Source organism: Macrosteles quadrilineatus, unplaced genomic scaffold, assembly GCF_028750875.1.
Source record: "Macrosteles quadrilineatus isolate MER2022 unplaced genomic scaffold, UCM_ALF_1.0 Scaffold_4__1_contigs__length_99947679, whole genome shotgun sequence".
NCBI lineage: Eukaryota > Metazoa > Arthropoda > Insecta > Hemiptera > Cicadellidae > Macrosteles > Macrosteles quadrilineatus.
Window position 1 is genome coordinate 93,041,743 of NW_026542597.1, and position 19,164 is coordinate 93,060,906.

The 19,164-nt window shown below is 34.3% G+C and overlaps 2 protein-coding genes across 2 annotated transcripts in view; one reads left to right on the forward strand and one right to left on the reverse strand.

Moving 5' to 3' along the window:
* Positions 1-1,566: 1,566 nt before the first annotated feature.
* Positions 1,567-7,864, reverse strand: LOC128992492 (mitochondrial import inner membrane translocase subunit TIM14-like). Its single transcript, XM_054416084.1, has 4 exons — positions 7,733-7,864; positions 5,277-5,411; positions 4,419-4,529; positions 1,567-2,140 (listed from the first exon to the last, which is right to left on the reverse strand). Exons 1-4 carry the CDS (start codon positions 7,733-7,735, stop codon positions 2,033-2,035), a joined length of 357 nt encoding a protein of 118 aa, XP_054272059.1. The 5' UTR covers positions 7,736-7,864; the 3' UTR covers positions 1,567-2,032.
* Positions 7,865-9,364: 1,500 nt separating this feature from the next.
* Positions 9,365-19,164, forward strand: part of LOC128991292 (probable multidrug resistance-associated protein lethal(2)03659) — a 57,840-nt gene continuing 48,040 nt past the window's right edge. The window contains exon 1 of the mRNA XM_054414062.1: positions 9,365-9,633. The gene's annotated coding sequence lies outside the window, so the exon portion shown is untranslated. The remainder of the gene's footprint in view (positions 9,634-19,164) is intronic.

Sequence of the window (19,164 nt, forward strand, 5' to 3'; positions counted from 1 at the left end):
AAACCCGCGATGGTCGTGAAACTTTGGTCGTGAAATTACGTGTTATTTGGCTCTGTTCTGGCGGTAGCTCTGCACCTCATGTTCGAGGATACAAAGTGGACTTCTAGGTTAATCTAGCAATTGAAATATCTTATAAACAAAAATTAACACCATGTCTACTTCATCGAATGACTATGTACGGTCATGGACACACCAAAATTACAAAAAACACAACCTTTCCTGTATTAATCTTGTAATTCCTCCTTTCAACTCGAAACGACCGGCACTACAATCCTGACGTACACCCCGAACTAGTCTCTAAAACCAACTGACTCCATCAACGCGAGGCTTGCCACTGTCGTGCTCCAAAGTTGACAAATTTTCCCAAATGGTCGTGACGCCAAATCGAGGGACAGACTTATTATGTCATGGTAGTCAGTTTGCAATGACAATAAAATTATAATATGCTCCTTTTTTGTAAGTTTAATAACCATTGATGACATAAAAATATGGCTTTATATATTTCGGCATGAATAATTAGTCTAAAAACAGCGTGAAAGTTGGAAAATGTACCCTAGGGACACGTCATGGTCGTGAATTTCGAGACTTTAAAAATACGAAAAAAATACCTAGAACCTATTTAAAACCAAATAAATGTGTGTAACATGTTGCCCCCATCCCAAAAAATATTAAAACACATAATAATAAACTACAAATCCAGTAGCTACGAAGTAAAATGCCAGGGACATGAAAACGTACGTTTTTAAATTTTCACTCTACTCTGAAAAAATGCCTAATAAAGTAGGCCTGCCTATACTGTTCAGCTTTACGTTGGTGGTATGGAAAAAGGTTAGAAATATTTGTTTTGAGAGCTGGTGCCAAAAAGAACCTGCCATCACAAAACAGTCAAAAGAGTAACTTTCATGGACAGAGTGGATGGAGTAGGCAGATGGTCACCGTTTATTGTCAAGACCAGGGTTGTGACTCTGATAAAGAGCGGTACTTTTGGGACAGGTTGCTGGAAAACTTTTTTAGGAAGCAGTAATCAATTATCAATTATTTAAGATGGGGCGCCACTATGTGCGTATTTTAACCCAAATATGAGTGAAGGATGAGTGTAGGATGAGTGGCGCGATCTTGTAGTCTTGTTAGTGACTAAGGCCGACATGTTCCTTAGACACAGCTGTTAATTAATAGCCCATACAGCTAATGGCAACTAAGGGACCTACAGTTTATAGTGGAATCTTATAATGTGATTCCCTTATGGGTAAGCGGTGGGAGTAGGCCTAACTGTTTTTTTATAGGGAAAATTTACAAAAGTTGCAATAACTTGTTTTGAACCGTATTTTTACAGCATTAGGGGGTTGCACTATTTTGTTTAGAATTATTAGGACCATAGCATCCTTGTTTTAATAAAAACTGGCTGTTTTAAAAAATCCGATTTCCCGTTTTTATGGTGCCTTTTATGGAAAAATAACATAAGTTACAATAACTTTTGAATTCTTATTTGTACAGCAATAGGAGATTTACCATTTTGTTCAGAATTTAACTAAGATGTAACAAGGTTTCTCAATCATTAAGTCCAAATATTCTTTGAGAAAATATATTTATTTACAAGCGTAATTTGAAACTGTACAAACAACTAGATATTTACAATTAAATACTGGTACTCATAATTTTGCATTACTGCTAATAGGTGGATTAAAACTAACCTCAAGTCATGGAGTCAACCGAATAATTTTTCAGTTTTAATGTTTTCTTTCTATGAAAACAACCATTAAAAAAAACCAATTATTTATATTCCATCTAACAAAAGGACTTAAGCAATGAGACCAGGGGTTGGAAAGATCCTTAAAAAACGTAAATAATTTCAATAGTGTAGATAAACACTAATTAAATAACTACACAAGTTTATTGTAAAGGTCAAAATTTTTTACAATTGATTATAGGCCTATTACAGACACCGTTAATTTACTGGGGGTTAGATTGTAAGCTAGCCTAAATCAACATTATGTTTCATCATGAGTACCAGAACTAAGACTACAAAGATGATCTATTTTCCCTTATCTAGAAGATCTTTTGCTTCGTTAATCTTGGCAGCAATGTAGGGCGAGCCGCCTTTGTCAGGATGGTTAGCGAGCATCACCCTCTTGTGCGCTTCCTGTGTATCAAAATTAGTCTATTTAAAAATACCCCCAACACAACAAACTTTGCAGACTAAGAGAATTTATTTTAGGCCTACTTAGGCGTACTAGTTTTTTGCATAGGTGAGTCGGTGACTCAGTCGGTAGCAAAGGGACTTCAGGCCCAAGGCAGCAATGTCGTGGGTTCGGATTCTGGTCACTGCCGCAAACATTTTATCAGTACAGTTCACCTCCGTACTGTTCCGACTCACCCCTGGCTTTGCTGGATACGTTCCACACACGGGCAGTTAGTACATGTGGACCGGCAAATGCAAGTTTAAAAGAGGTTGCCAACATCTTTATAACAAAATTAGGTTGCATGTAGCCTACACTAAAATATTCCCCTAAAATTGTCATGTTAATTTCATATTTAAATAACATAAGTGTAAATTAGTACATAGGTTTGACGCTACAGGGAAGATAGTAAGCAGTGCTCGATTTGCGGCAGATTGGCGTTCCGGTACCTCTCTTTCAGAAAGACAAAAAATGTTGGCATAAGAAAGTTCCGGCACCTCATTTTTTACAAATTGAGCACTGGTAATAAGTGAGTTTTTTATTGAAATGTTAAAAGCAGCTTAGTAAGAAATTAACAAACTATTGTTAAATGTGATTAAAATAGGCTATATGCCTAAACAAGCAAACTATGGTACAACAGTTGACTTATTCTCCAACAAAATATAAAGGAAATTTTAAATTATAGTTTTTATCATTTTCTTTGTAACCATTAGGCGTACCTGTACAACATCCTTTTGATGTCCTGGTACTAAGTTATTTGGTTTTTGAAGCTAAAAAAAAAAAAAAAAATAGAGAGAAATCGCAAAATATTATGTTTAGGGGGTAAAAAACGGGGGAAAAGACTATGTGGACTAGTTCAAAGAACATCTTATCAAAGAATGACACCCTGGGGAGCGAACTGATCAGTTGGTAAGGCATGGGACTGTGTTCTTTAGGTCCCGGGTCATATCAACAGGATTTATGTAAGAGATAATGCTGCAACTTCCTAGGCCAAGCATGAAGTTATTTCTAACGTCATAAATATAGCCATTAAATGGGATAATATCGTTATCACCTGATCAACAAGACAACAATAGATGCTTATGAGCGCTACCACATTCACGAGTGATGATCACAGTATCGCAGGGACCACAAGATATGCTTACGAGTACTGTGCTATTGCGGCTGACCACAAGATATGCTTACGAGTGTTGCTGTATTTGTAGGAGACTGCAGATATGCTTACAAGTGTTGCAGCGATTACAGGAGACTACGCGGAACAGACAAAATCTGTTTTGTGGGCGAAATGTATCCCTCGGGCCAAAGGTTGGTGACCCCAAAGCTTGCATAGCAGTCAAGCAAGCTAGTTCAAATCTAAAACCAATGGTACATTATTTACTTCATCCGCTACTGTTCTTTAGTGTCCGCCTCTTTGTAATGATTAATCTTTTCAAAAAGCCTAAATCAATTTGAGAGAAAAATAAATACTTGCACCAAAGTGAATCATGTTCTATGATTCGGTTTCTGTGGAAAGGGGGCCGCTCCTATGAAAGTGTTTGGATGTAAAAATATGAACATAAGAATTTGGAAGTTCATCGAAAGTCATACAAATGTGCACAAATAAGGGTGGTAGAATGTGTTTATTAGTTACCATTGATGCAGGGATTAAAGATTATGAAACCTGGCTTGCTGATCGTCAAGATTAAGATTTACCAAGGTTTACTCCTGTCCTAGTTAGTCTTAAGGATACGTCCCATATCAGTTCGGTAAGATTTTATTCAGTAAAAAAATTCTCCAAACTTTGGTCACTGCCTTAAAGAGAAATAGGACAACCACAACTACACTATTTGAAACACAGTGTAAATTTTTACAACCACTTTATAATTCCTTCCACCTCTTGCGCACATTGCATCCAAACACTTACAACCAAAGAAATCTAATAACAATGATTAGACTTGGCCTAGCCTCGCATGAAGGTGGCAGTTGTGCAGTAAAGAACATGGCACTGGACTGAGATTTGAACTAGCTCACTTGTCCGCTATAGGAAATTGTTGGAGACCAAATTCACAAACAACCCTTATAGTTACAATATTATCATATTTTTCACATGTCAGATAAAGTGTTTCTCATTTTTATTGAGCTATGATTACATTAATAGGAAATTGTGAATGAGCGTTTTGTTTTGTTACAGTTGTTGTATCAGATATCTGGTACGGTATATAGAACGTGAGAGTGTAAATATTGTCTAAAATAAATTAGTACCTTTATTTTTGTTTTGCTAGCTGTCGGTGACACTCCCAGGATGAGACTCGCCTCTCGTCTCGTCATTTTATGATCAAACCCACCTTTGTAATATTTACTGCTCGCAAAACTCTGAAAATTAATGATTGAATTAATTTAATGTCTGGAAGTGGCATAAAAAACAAAAGACTTGTTTATGGTGAATAGTTTTTTTAGATACCTATAAAATAAGAAAATCTTTGATCCCTAACAAGGGATATTATCTTTTTTTTTGTCTACTGTATTTCAACTAATTTGTTCGCTCAGGGACTAGATCTTCTGATTTTCTTAGTCATAGAAGATATGTCACCCAGTTCCACCATCAGAGTTCACAAGCGGACTCTTAACACCTAACACCTCTTAGTGCCTGTGCCTAGGCAGCTATAACGGGAGAGCCATTCAATTTACTTTTCACAAGAATATTTATATAAAATAGCCTAATGGTTTTTGGTATTGAATATTGCAATGAAAACTAATGTTTCTCAATATTACACATCGCCCACTACAGACATAACGTGTTACTTACGCCAATGCCCATGTGGGGAAACATCTCCTGACAGTATACAGTGGTGACTTTATATAAGATCTACATTACAAAACTGGAGCTAAATCAATCTAGTCATCAAAATCAAGCCGTAAATGAGTCAACTGGAAGGTACTCGGGGGCTGGAAGCACTGGGTTGCCTTTTTACATATGCACTCATATCAAAAACATGCCTGAAGAAAATTTAACCTACCCAAGCATTCTAGATTAAAATGACGATAAGACAATTCCTTCAGTATCTTGCCTATTTAAACGTTCCTAGCATAAGTCTAGTTTAGTAGCTATAAGTAACTTACCTCACTGTCTAGTTTAGGTAGTGCCTTGAATGCTTCTGCCATTTTTTGGGACATTTGCGGGGCTTGCCTCAGGATGAAACGCCCAGCATAACCAACGGCAGCCAAGCCTAGGCCTGCCAGAATAAGGCCGGAACTCTGAAAACAATTAATTATTTGATTAATTTAAATAACTTAGCAAACAAATACATTTTTACAACACGGAAAGCCAGGGTGCCTAAATAAGTCATTGAAATCAAAACAATGATTAGTGAACTTAGTGCATTGTAAATTTTCCTGTAAAACACTTTTTGTAACAATAAAAGTCTTAATTTTCTGTCCATTTATATCTTGATTGTCTCGTATTTTTTGTCAAGAAAGATTATTTGACCTTTTCCAAAATCTGTCTACTCTATCTTCTATGATAAGCGGGTTTAATATAGACATCCCAAAATACCAATTAGTTTTTAGAATGGAAAAGATTTACTTTACAGTATTGTTTCCTTAACTTACTTAACAGCACTGTTTTGTTGCTTCATATTAGGCCTACGTGTTTGGACCAATGAGGTTCAAGGATTGAGAGAAAATAAGTAAAATTGTAATGCATTTAACATCAACTCATCAGCTGTTAAGGCCAAGTTAATAATTATATGATGAGTGAGTGGTTGGAACAATGAGTCGTTGCATCACGATCAGTGGCAATGAGAGGTTGTAAACGTTATGAGTAGTGGTTGTTAGTAGGCCTAATTGAAAAAATGATCATAGGTAAAGTAGTGTGCAACTTGTGTAATTGGCCTTTCAGACACTCGTAAGACAGTTTTAAAGGAACTTGCCTAGGCTAATACTGTACCTTAAATTTTCTACTTGTGTCTTAGAAACTATCCCTAGGCAAACACGATTGTCTACTACTATTACTATTGCATTAGGCCTACTACTATAATGCACTGCCCGCTCCCCCGAAAATGGAAAACAATGTGGAGATATTTGGTTAAGGAGTTAGGACTCTTCTTTTGTCACGCTGTTGCTACAATGTCAAAAGATTTTTTATGATGCCTTAATTATAATCTTAACTGATTGTATTTATTTTGTAAATGGCATTGCCCTGGAAAATAAAAATGAAAGTGAAAAGTGATTTAGGCTATACTATAAAATATGTTAAGTCAAATGTGAAATTTAGAGATTTCAGTTTGAGTTTGTAACTGGCTAGCTTAGGATCAGCTGCTTCTTTGGCCACTGATCATTTTATGAAAACCCCAAGGATAAAAGACAGCTGGATATACGTAATTGTTTCTCGCAACTCGCGTGATCAAATTTCGTCTGCTTTTTTCTTTGCTGGCGTGTGATTTACAGCCGTGGGTGTTTGTGGCGTAGTGGATAGAGTAGGCCTACTCGGCCGATGTGCCAGAGGTATCTAGATCGAATCAGGGACACTAACTTTCTGTCAAAGATTTTGCTTAGAACGCCATTTCTTCTTAACTGTACATCTTTTGTTTTGATTTGAGGCATTTATAATTTTAATTTATGACCAGAATTTAACCTTAATTCGATTTTTCATTATCAGCAAGTTTTGGTTAGTTGGGTTAGGTTATGACAGTGAGTAGCTACCGGTGTGATGACGTCATTGTTTCATCTTGCTCCATTACAAAACGCTCACTTCAGCCGCTCCGCATTTACTCACATAACTTACTGCAGTTTGGTTAAGGTTAGGTTTTTTACTTATTTTTTATTTCCATCCCAACGGCCAAAGACCATTACAAAAATGATAGGTGATGATTATTACAATCTTATACTAATAAATAAATAAATATGCAGACATATCGATACTGGCCTCCAGAATGTTACCAAGACAAAGAAATCTTGCAAGAGGAGCATGATAATCATATTGGCTACTGAAGTACCTCTTGCTGAACAGATCTTGTGAACGGGTTCTAGAAGGCACTCGGAGGTCCACTTGGGCAAGTAAAGCGGGGCAGTCAATTTATGGCCATTGAGAAGTTTAGTTTGGAACAGTTTCATTTTATAATCAGCTGGTAACTTAGTAGTTAATGTATAGGACGTAAACTAAAGTGCAACCTTAAAATATACTAATCAGGATTTAACCGGCAACCTACTGATTACTGGGCCACCAATAGGCATATAATATCCCAGCTAACTTATATAGCCTAATAAGTTTAAGTTTAGTTAGCTGCAACATCCTTAAGTTATGATGTTGCAATCTACAGTAAATTTCTACATTAAACCTAGATTGATCCAACAGCCTAAAGAGTAGCTGTAAGTAATGCTTGACTTACACATATATCACCGATCCGCATATAGGAAAGCATTAATTTAAGTTAGCTTAATACAACAATTTAAGGAATTATACAACAGGTTTTAAGAGTGAGGTTAGGATGTTAAAACTAGCATACCTTGTGACTATGAATTACGTTCACTAAGTAATTAGGACACTAATGGTTTGCAAACTAATAAAATTTTCTTACCATTATGAATGCTCCTGCTTGATGACTATTAAATTAGTTGCGTAATTATCTAATTAAACTCAAATGACATTGTTGATAGGTATAAAGCATGTAAATGGTATGTGTGGTTTCTGTCTGCTTCTCTTGCTCTTCTGCTACCCTGACCAAGAAGAGAAGAAGAAGAGCAGAAAACAGAACGAAAATGACAAATTTGAACCTTTTTTTCATCGATGTGATGGAAATAGAGGTAGGCAGCAAACGTACCCGCGTGATGTTTTAAAATCAATTATATAGTTCGAGCACTGATTAAAGAACATGAATATTCATACAACGGACAATCATTGAATATTGAATATAATATGTATGTAGCTTTGTTTAATGTACTCAAGAAACAAAATTGGCTATATAACCATACTTTAAACATTACATGCTTCATGAGCATAACATTTTAGCTGCAAAAGCTATGCATGTATTTGTTAAATTCAACATGTTGTTTTCATTTTTCCGTATTTCAGTTGATCTATACTATACATATTTTTTAGGGAACATCCAAACTCTGACCTTTTTACAATCGAATGTTTAACCTTTTGTTAGATACTATAATTATTTAGTAACCTTGTGACAAATAACAGCATTTAAGCTCTGAATGGATTATGATCGGAATTAAACCAGCAACAGTTGTCTCGTACGCTCCAGGTACACGCCCACCACCACCATTTACGATGGCAACTAGATGCCACCCCAACAATCCACCACCACACTAAAGAGTTGGCCGGTTAACGTGCACAACTCTACGTACCCGATAGCATGCCACCACAACAACCCTCTAGTACTAGCACACAATTTATTTGAGGTGGCGTGGTGGGTAGTGCACGCTCCCATCTAGGAAACACCCGAAACCGAACAAAGAGCCATCCCATCAACTCACCACCTCTTGTGTGAGAGGTGGCGGGTTTTCACTGACAATCAGTCTCAATTTCTTCTTCATTTTGGACACGTTGACACACGCTCCAAATGCTGTTATATACACTCTTGATTTGTATATTTTTGTCAACAACCTGCTACTAATATCTTCATTCGTAGCCTTTTTTAATACTAGTGTATTAGATATGTATCGATACAATTCAACACATTTCATTCCAAAGGCTCCAGATTAATACAAAAAGGCCGCTAGGGGCATGGAACACATTAAAGAAGTGCTATCTCATCTCCGGTTATTCAAATGTCGTGCGAAGTTAAATAACATTCTTACTTCTTGTCAAGATATATTTCATAAAGTAACATACATTTTTTTTAAATATTAAACTTTGGTTATACAACATAAATATATTTTCTTCACACTCAAACTTTCTTTGCTGGTTCTGGCTATGTTACCACACCTAAAAGAAATAATTTTGAGTATTGGATGATGATATTATAATCTTTTGATTATTAGAATAATGAAATAGTACGGTTCTTATACAGAACTATAAACTTTATACATTATCCAACACGTGTCTTTTTAGATATACAGATTCAACTATCTAACGTTGACGATACTGTTATTTCAGCTGACGTGATATTTTCTAGCACCACAGCTGTGTCTTTTGTTTGGTTGCGCCGTCTGCAGCTGCTGCAAGCGGCAGATGTTCGGCCTCGGCCTTTCTTTGGTTATTCGATTGTCCCGGTCCGTAGTCTTCAGAGCTCGATACAAGTAATCTCGTTGTGTAGAATGAGAATGATTTGGGTCTGCATGCTTTTTATGGAATAGTTTTCTCGAGTGATTTGTGATAAAATAAATTATTGTCGATTGCGGTTATTCATCTGTGTGAAGTGTTACCTACCATAACTATTTTAAATTATTTGAGCAAAAACCATTCGAGAATCTTTGACTATCATCTAAGCAGTGGCAAGTGTCCCTCGATTTGATTTGACCGGCAAAAGTAAGTTTTTAATACATTTTGGTAGTTAGTATACTGCTTGATCAAATAATTGAACATTTTTTAAGTTGTTTTTAATCTTTTACATTTTTGACTTGTTACTATAGCTTAAATATTATGATCCTTTCCTTTTATGGGCACTTGAAAAGTTGAAATGTTAATGATGAAAGTTGACGAACGTTCTGTTTTAAACTTGTCTAATCAGGAACTTGCAAGAATTTGGAAATATCACAACCAAAGGGTAAGGGTCATCATGCAACTGCTAAAGCCCCCATAAAACACACAACAAACTGCTTCTTCCCTATGGGGGGACATTTTCTAAAACAGTTAGTTGTATTATAACTTAGGCCTAGTGGCCTATTGGTATAATTAAACATTGTTTAACCATATAGGAACCAACTTATATAGAGCATCCATGATTTATTGAACTTGTTTAAACAGTGACTTAATTCCATAAGAAAATAAGTTGATAACTCTTCAAAATACGAACGAATTTACCTATTGTTGGGTTATTTAAAATTTAACTTAAAAACTCATTCTACCATCACATTAAGTTTGCTTACAGCACTAAAAGGGAATTAATTTATTTAAATATCAATTTGTTGACATTCAGGCGTATAATTGCATTGTAGGCTAAGTTATCAAAACGAAACTCTCACATGTAGCCTATGTAGGCCTATTTAAAAAAAATTGCTAAAGACTAGGATAAAGAATGTTCTGCAAAGGAAAAAAAACTACTAACTATAAGTTATAGATAGGTTTCAGTCTAACAAATTACAGTAAGCAGTAGGAAGGCGGTCCTCTGGAACGTTAAATTAGATTGGTCGAATACAAAACCCTGGTGAGAAGACAGTTCTGAAACTAAGGGTTTGAATCCTCTAAGTTATAATTGGTTACGTTTGTTATGTGAAATCCACGAGAATTTACCTTTTTTTTGACAAAGTCAACAGGACAGGTACACATGTAAAACAGTGTTCTTGATATAAAATTAACAGAATTACCGTATGGGCTTCTTAGTGAATTGTGTGTCTGATCGGGCTATTTAACGCCTAACTTATTTTATGCATACAAAAGAAAGCTGTTTTACTAAAAGTAACTTTGATTTTAGTTTTCTTAAATTACAGCAAGTATTAGATGGGTGGTTTATCTATTGAGGCCTAATATTAGGTACATGCCAATGTCTAAATTAATGTCCGCTCTGCTTTAAGTTAGTTTTTCTCTCTAATGAAAGGCTGACGTTTCCGGATAGAAATCAGCCAAGGCTTTTCACCGGTTTTTAGAGAGAGAGAAAAAAAAACAACATTAGGCCTAATGTAGATATAAACACAAATAAAAAAATACTATCACTTCAAAGGATAATAAGCCATTATCTATCCTAAAAGTCGCGTAATACCTATTCTATGAGAGAGTTAATTTTATACAACCCAGATGAATTGTTTGTTTTTAATTAAGGATTAAAATTATTTTGGAATTCAAATGGTTTTATCAATAGGCTCTATCAACACTCTTGACAATGCATTTCTTCAGCATAGTATGCCTTCTATACAGTGCAGTGAGTCTTGTGGTGTCTTTCCAACATAAAAGTAAATAAATAAAATTTTGTTCAGTAATATAAAACAATAAAGAAACTACAAACATAGAAAGTTCTCTGGGGTCAAGAGCTACAAGATTGTAAGAATGTGAGGTTTCAATGGGTAGAACTTAGACCTTGGCAGTGTTTTATTTATAAGCATCAATACAGACGCCAGTGCTAACACACAAGCCAACAACCTGTCAATGTTACATAGAGTAACTTTGCGTGGCTTCTTTTGCTTCAACTGTCTAATTTAAAAGTGACATTTTGTATCCATGTTTACTGTAGCACTCAGGTAGAGTGTTTAGCCCATTTTCATAGAAATTCTTCCAGTGAACGGTGAAAAATAGAATTCAACATATTTTTGTAAAACCCACCAGAAGACATAATGTAGTCTAACTTATAATTGAGCTGGACAAACCTATAATGGCATAGGTAATAGAAAAACAATATAGAGTACCGGTATTCATATTTTCAATTTATAAATTACTAACTTTATGACTGAAAATAGACCTACTTTGAAAGCAAGAACCTCACATGACAAACATTTGATTATTCATATGTGATAAAGATTTGATCCTAGTGTCATTTTGTTGAGTGTACCCAGTATTCAGGAATTCAGGTCATTTGAATTGTTAATCTAGTCGCATCTCACCTGGTCTGAATTGCTCTCAACTTATCACGCCAACTACAAATTTTTAATCTCAGTTAGGCTAATTGTACTAAAGGTGTAGATTGATTTTTAGCTACTTGTTAAAGTTATTTGTGAAACTGGCAATCATTAGAAGTGAAAGATTGTTTATTTTTCTTTGTATTTACAAAATACCCCCGCCGCAGCAAACCTGCAGACTAAGCGAATTTCCATTTCACTGATTGGATTTACACTGAAATGTCTACTTAAAAATATAACATTTATTCTTGATTTAAATAGAATTAGTTTAACAAGTACTTAGGTTTGCTGCATCAGGGAGGGTAAAACTGTTTTTTTTTTGTAAAATGTGAATAGTTAGTAAGAAATAAAAACATTTTCCAAATTTGATCAAAATATGTTCACAAATAAGCAAACTACAACAGTTTACTTATTCTCCATAAGAATAACATGGGAATTTTAAATTTACAATTTTTTGGAATTTTCTCCGTAACCATTAGGCGCATAATAACGCTTCAATATACTAAATTATTTGTTTTTTTAAGCTCTACAAAATGGTTCGGAAAGAAATTGCTAAATTTTATGTTTTATGGGTCAAAAATGGGAAAAACCTATTTTTACCCCATAAAACCCCCCGTAAACCCCCGTTCCCATGGTCCGATCATGCTGGATCGCGAACTCGTTCGAATAAACGTACGTTTACATGTTTGTACCAAATTTCATCAAAATCGGATCATTTTTGCTTGAGTTATCGTGCTGACGGACACATATATATATATATATATAAATATATAAATATATAAATATATATATATATATGAATTTGAACGGATGGTGTTTTTGGCCTCTAGGGACCTCAAAACGAAAAAAAAAATCGGTCCCGCGTCCAGGTCTTACCATGAGTACTACGGTAATAGCTTATTCCCTATATGGGAAATTCGCTAATATTCCCTATATGGGAAATTCGCTAAAATCATTTCAAGGAAAATTTTTTTTACTATGCCTATTTTTTGATATTTTTTTTTTAGCAAATAAAGATTTACTGCTCAATTTTTACTGCTTAATTGGAAAACATGGGCGTAAAATCTCATTCACATTATCTAATAAACCAGTAATTGGCTGATTTAATTTAAGTATATAATAATTTAATTAGCCTAAATCAGTTTTACTATTTTGTGTAACTGCAAAAGTGGTCTTTAATAACCACCTCATATTTTTTACTATTTTAGAGTGTTTTAGGATTTTTATTTTGTGTCGGTTACACCATTGTGTTGGAATAGCGATCCAAAGTCAATATTTTAAGACCTTACTACTAAATGCATGAATCTACTATAGTAATATGCTAGCTATGACACATTGTGGCAAAATAAGACACGACCAAGTAAAAGATGTTAAAGATTGAGAATGTTACTGAAAGTTGAAAGCCGAACGATAACCTACAATTTTGGTAGTCACAAAATTTAAAATTATGTTGTATTATTCCAACTTAGTGATAGCACCTAGAAATTTTAGATTTCAGTTTGAATATGAACTCACGCCACAAACATAAAGCATGTACCTCGGATCTGTCTCAGGAATTCAAATCCTAGATAAGCCAGAGACAGTAAGTCTGAGTAAGGCCCATCTCCATGGCAACGCCAGTTGTTGACAATCTTTTGTCTTAGTACAATCAATGAAGGCTTCTTCCACCACAGGCTAGTTCTACACACTGTATATTGTTTGATAGCATAAAAAAATAAAATTATTCAATACAAAATACAGTATAGCTGATTAACTTAAATGCTTGTTAAAGAAATACCGTATCCATTTCAACGTCTGGTTTTCATTGGCTTATTTCTTGATGGAAATGTTTATATCTTAAGAACTGAAGTTCAAATTCACATTGAAAATCTGACGTCGAGAGCCTAGATTGAAAGGCTTTGAAAAATTTACTCCAAACCCCCAATCCGTAGTTCAATATGCTACCAACAAATCCTAATTGAATTGAATATTGAAAAATTAAAAATGTTTTACCTGTATTTATTACTGTACTGTACAAAATAACTTCTAGACTGTGTAAATTGAACTGCTTGTATATTAAAACATGTTACATTAAAACTGGAGTGTAATCATGAAATAATGAAGAGGCAATTTAATTTTAACCAAAAATATTTTTTCAGAGCTGCAACAACTCAATTGGTTAGAGGGTTAAAAATTAGTGCAGTTTTCTCCACTAAAATTAGTTTTGGAATATCAGAATTTAATTGTGTTATTCGTTTAAGCTGCGCTGCTGCAGAATATTACCTAAGTAGTATTTTATACGGGTTCGGATATACATGTCTTTTGCCCAGAAGTAAAATCTTCTTTGTTCCAATACACACAGAATGAGCCAAACAAATTGTTATTACAGAGGGGTGTCTTTATTTTTCTCACAATGGACTATTGAATTTTGTCTGTCATATAACAATATATTTTTGTCTACTTCTGCAATTGTTGGCCCCTCTCAAAGAGTTGTCCCTGGTCCAAGATTTGTTCGGATGCCAAAATCCCACCATGTGGTCACCACATGTATTCTTATATTCTGAGCTTATATTACATTGTTGGTACTAACCTAGAGCACTGTAATTTAAGTAGGCTAATCTCTTTAAAATCATACTTTTTTCTTGAATATGAATTGTAAAAGGTAGGTAGTGTTTTATTAAAAATTAAAAAAAAAACAGGGTTTCCTTTATCCCAGATAGTTATATTGTCAAAAAGTTTCATAACACCTTGTTTTTGATTATGTGTTGATAAACTAAAAAAGTAGGGCGAAAGAATAAATTTAGCAAAGTTTGACTAATAATGTTCACAAAGTATGGCTATTGGAATAAAAAGGCTGCAAAACAAAGACACATGCCTAAGTCCATTATAATATTAGGCTGTAGCCTAACAATAAAAAATTGACAAATAGTCTGAGACAACATTAATTTAGGTTTAATTTTACAAATTTTGTTGTGCAAACAAATTTAATGTAACATAAACAAATCAGCTACAAAATATGTCTGGTTGAACTTTTTAAAAACCAAACTTTATTTTTACTTTATTTTCTTGTTATTTGTTGCATGCACTTTATTTACATTTTAGACACATTCTTGCACTTGTGTTGTTCAATGAGTCACAAGCAGTTGCTGATTCAATCGTGCTGATTCAAACATTTGATTGTTGTGTGAGATGGGAATGCTCAACAATGACTGCTGACAGTTGTTGTCTTGTCTTTACAACCAGCTGAGAGCTGACTATAACATATGTCAGAAAATGCACAATGAATCATAGTGTATATTCCGTTTTCCTTGACTATGCGTATTTGAAACTTTTGTTCACTTTCTCCCCGCCTACTCGGCTGGTTATTTTTATCTTACATATTTTACAGTTTTGTCATTTAATCAAAAATATGCTCCATATACATAAACAAGCTGACTCATCAAATGAATTTCAGCTTTCACCATTGACTTAAAATTTATTTTTAAGATGTTATCAAAACATAGCTTGTCTTCTCAATGATTTAGTTTTGTGACTGAAAATTATGTTTACTGTGTTCAGAAATGATTTTAATAAGCCACTGATATTCAACATGCCCTTGTGTGGTTTTAATAAAAACATTTCATTGCCGTTGACATGTTTGAACATGAAAATTGCATTTATTTCAATGTTAAGCAATGGCGGGAATTCCCGTCATCAGCACCCAACGTGTTACTGTAAGTGGTTTTTAACAATAAATTATTAAAACCAGTCAATTTTATAGCAGCGGTTTTAACTGTTCTGTGTGTGTTTGTTTCGATTTAAATTTTAATCGTTTTTTACAAATTAAGCTAAAAATAGGTAAATACATTATTTTATCCAAACGAATGTATTACACTTACATAAGAAATATGTGACTAACTATCTAAAAAAACTTCTCTTCATAATAAGTAGGCCATGTATAATAGGTAGGCCTATGTAAAAATTAATGGGCCCCTTCCTTAAGGTTTTTTTTTTACAAAAATAAGCCTTTCTATTATCCAGTTGTATTAAGGAAAGTTCTATCGGCTTCAGTTTCGCAGTGAAGTTAAATGATTATAAATGCTCTAATTAAATAATCGATAAACCTTTTATTTTGATTACAAAGACATTGTTATGGATATTTGCATAATCATTGTCACTTCAAAGTTTAACAAGTATATATGGCAGATAATTAAATTTAGCCCATAAAGTATTTTTAAATTTGGTCATCGTAATTATTGTAATATGCACCTCTAAAAAATACTGTAAAAATTTAATTTTAAGAATTCACCCCACCAATAAACAACCTATTAAAACCATTAAGTGTTTTCCAATTTGATTAAAAACACCATTGTGAGTATGTGGGGAAAAATATTAAACTGAATCTTCTATGGTAAACTGAGCATTGTCCGTAAATTTATAATTATTTTTGTCCGTGACGGTTTAATGAAGGGGCGTCCAAAGCCTTGAGACCAAGGATCAAGTCAGAAAAAACGGCCTGAGCTGTTTATAATAATCGTGCAGTCCTGCGCATCCTTTGGTTATATCCTGCTCTGTTACAAACTGTTCGCACCCGGTCTAGATGAAAATAAATGCCAAGCACAGCATTGGAATATTCGTGTAGTTTAGTTTGTAGCTATAGCCGGGATTTTATCTGTGAGTTTAGTACCATAATTGTGTAGTGTTCATTTACATTTGAAGAAATTACGGTTTGGCTGGTGTAAACTTTGACGGGCTGGAATTTGAAAATTTTGTTTTTCTTGAACACGTTTGCCTACTGGACAACACTTTGGAAGTAGTTAAAGAAGGCTGGCACTGTTTTCACTTTGAAAACACATTGTTCTTTTCCAGCGAGAGTTATTTTAGGATTTTTATCTGATATGTGTTTATAAAACACAGCTTACGATGTGAATTCGACAAAACAAGTTATAAATCATTGCTACATTTTCCGTTTGCTCTACACATAAAATAAAACATTGTTTATAGATTCTAGACTAAATAACATGTCAAAACACAATTTTTATCATCCTATTTCGTCAATGACGTTCCAACCAGTCAGCAATCAGCATGCTTGGCTGATTGTTGTGATTCTTGATCAGCTGACGTAGTTGTTTGTAATCTACCAATTTATTGACGCAGCTTCACTCTGGGCTTCTTATTTTGATGTTTGCTGTTTTGTTGTACGGTTGGTTGGGAAACTAAAGATCAGTGCAGGATTTGTAGTTTTGTCTATGAAAAGTTTTGTCTAAATGTCCCGTTTAATGTCACCATTCTTGCAACGAGTTAGAATTTGCAATCAGATTATAAGTTTATGTCTAGATATATATAAATAAATGTATAAGTTTATAAATTGTATAAGACAAGAATAAGACTGAGGAGCGATTGGGTTAGTGGTGTTATTTAATGTAAATTTATCACAGAATCCCATTCCAGTTGCATTAAAACTACAAAAGCAAAGAATACAAATACAAATCTTCTAGTTTTGAGAATAAATGAGTTAAGTTATGTTTTTTATTAGCTTAAAGCTACTCTACAACACATACAACTGTATTTAGGTCTACAAAAAGATTACCAATTCGTTGCAACAATCAAATCAGCTGTTGAAGGAATGAAAACAAAATTCTGCATACTACTGCATGCTGTGGTTACAGTAAGATTGAATTTCCTCATGTAGCTTCTCAATACCATTAAAACTCCACAATTATTTTACGAGATCAGCCTCACATTTAGCAGATATGTTTTATGGTCTACTAACCTTAAACAGGCGATCTAAAAGTCCAAGTTTTTCAAGAAAATGCATATTTATCTTTAAAAGATTATGGTGACTTACTGTGCCATTATCATTAAGGAAATGCTTATTTCTTTTCTCATGATTATCGTGACAAGAACTGCATGACGTGCCATAAACGCACGTTGTATGGTTTCCTCTATGTTTTTATGCAAATGCTCAAAGAAGCGTCCCAACCTTGGTTCCAAGGCCCAGAGAATGTATCTACAATGACTACTCGAGTGTGTCAATTTGTCACGTATGATGGTCGAATGCTTCATCACTTTAACAGTTTACTGTACATTAAGATGCAGTGTTAACTTGTATAATCTACTTTGAATTCGGAAATGTCAGACGATAAGGAGTTTTAGTTTATCAATCGTTTGGTCAATTATTGCTCTTTATTTGCTCTTCCTGGTGGAATATTCAGTATTTTTAGTATGAACAAAGCTGTAGGCCTACATCAAAGGGTTATAGTTAAAATTTAATTTTGTCAGGATTTTTTGGATACAGTACTTTGTAGAGGGCTATTTTAAAACTTGAAAACATCTGACGGATAGCTGAAGCCATAAACATTCATATTTCATACATGTGTGAAAATCCTGACATATCCATATATTAAATCCCAAAGTATCCATAAACTCTTGAGAAAACTAAAAGTCAAACCCCCCATAAACCATATACTAAAAATGTTTGTCATGACGAGAACCCTTGCGCAAAACTGTTCATTATTTCATAAATTGCCCTTCGTAATTCCTTTCCGTATACCTAATTTTAAAAATACCTCAGCTATACTTATTCGTTTGTCATTCTATTGCCTTATTAAAATCACGTGTGATTATTTGTGTGCATTACTGTATTCTGTTTTGTTTATTTCAGCTTAACCAACCAATAAATAGTTTTATGAATACTTAGGCCTACTTATGAAGTAAAACGGGGTGAAGCGAAGCCCGTGGGTAACAGCTATTTTTACATGAAATACAACTGTGTAGATCAATCGTGTGCGTCGTTTGTGAAATATTTGACGAAGAAACTTTTGAGAGAAAACGACTTCCCATCATCGATTTGACACATTAACACATTCTGAATTAAAGGGTATCGTGGTGTTGAAAAGTTTTGGTGTAAACATTGTGGAGAAGAACATGTCAACCGATTATTTTTTGCATAGCTACGATAATTCTTTGAATCTTAAAGATATTCTAGAGTCTAGTGAAAGCAATAGATTCAGTCGGATGTAAATCAAAAGGTAACTCAAGTAAATAATCCTCTAAGCCAAGCTGTCTATGTTGTGATAGGTACGCTCATTGAAGTTCATTCTGAATCGATATCATTAACTTATTCATCCAATCGTCATTGTCAACCCAAGAAGCCAAAGGTCACTTAAATAGTTACACTTCATTAGACAGATCTCCCGAGTGAAACTAGTCAATATAGATCAATCTGTAATATTGTAGGACAATGTATACACATGGACTCCGTCTGGACTCCACATGTTCCTTTATGGACATCCTTATTAGCACACTTCCCCATATGTACTCCTAATTGCAA

Coding starts and splice junctions, on each gene's coding strand:
- LOC128992492 (XM_054416084.1), bottom strand. Junction 4,530..5,276: donor TACCTAAACTAGACAGTGAG/GTAAGTTACTTA, acceptor ATTAATTTTCAG/AGTTTTGCGAGCAGTAAATA. Junction 2,141..4,418: donor CTAGCAAAACAAAAATAAAG/GTACTAATTTAT, acceptor TTTGATACACAG/GAAGCGCACAAGAGGGTGAT.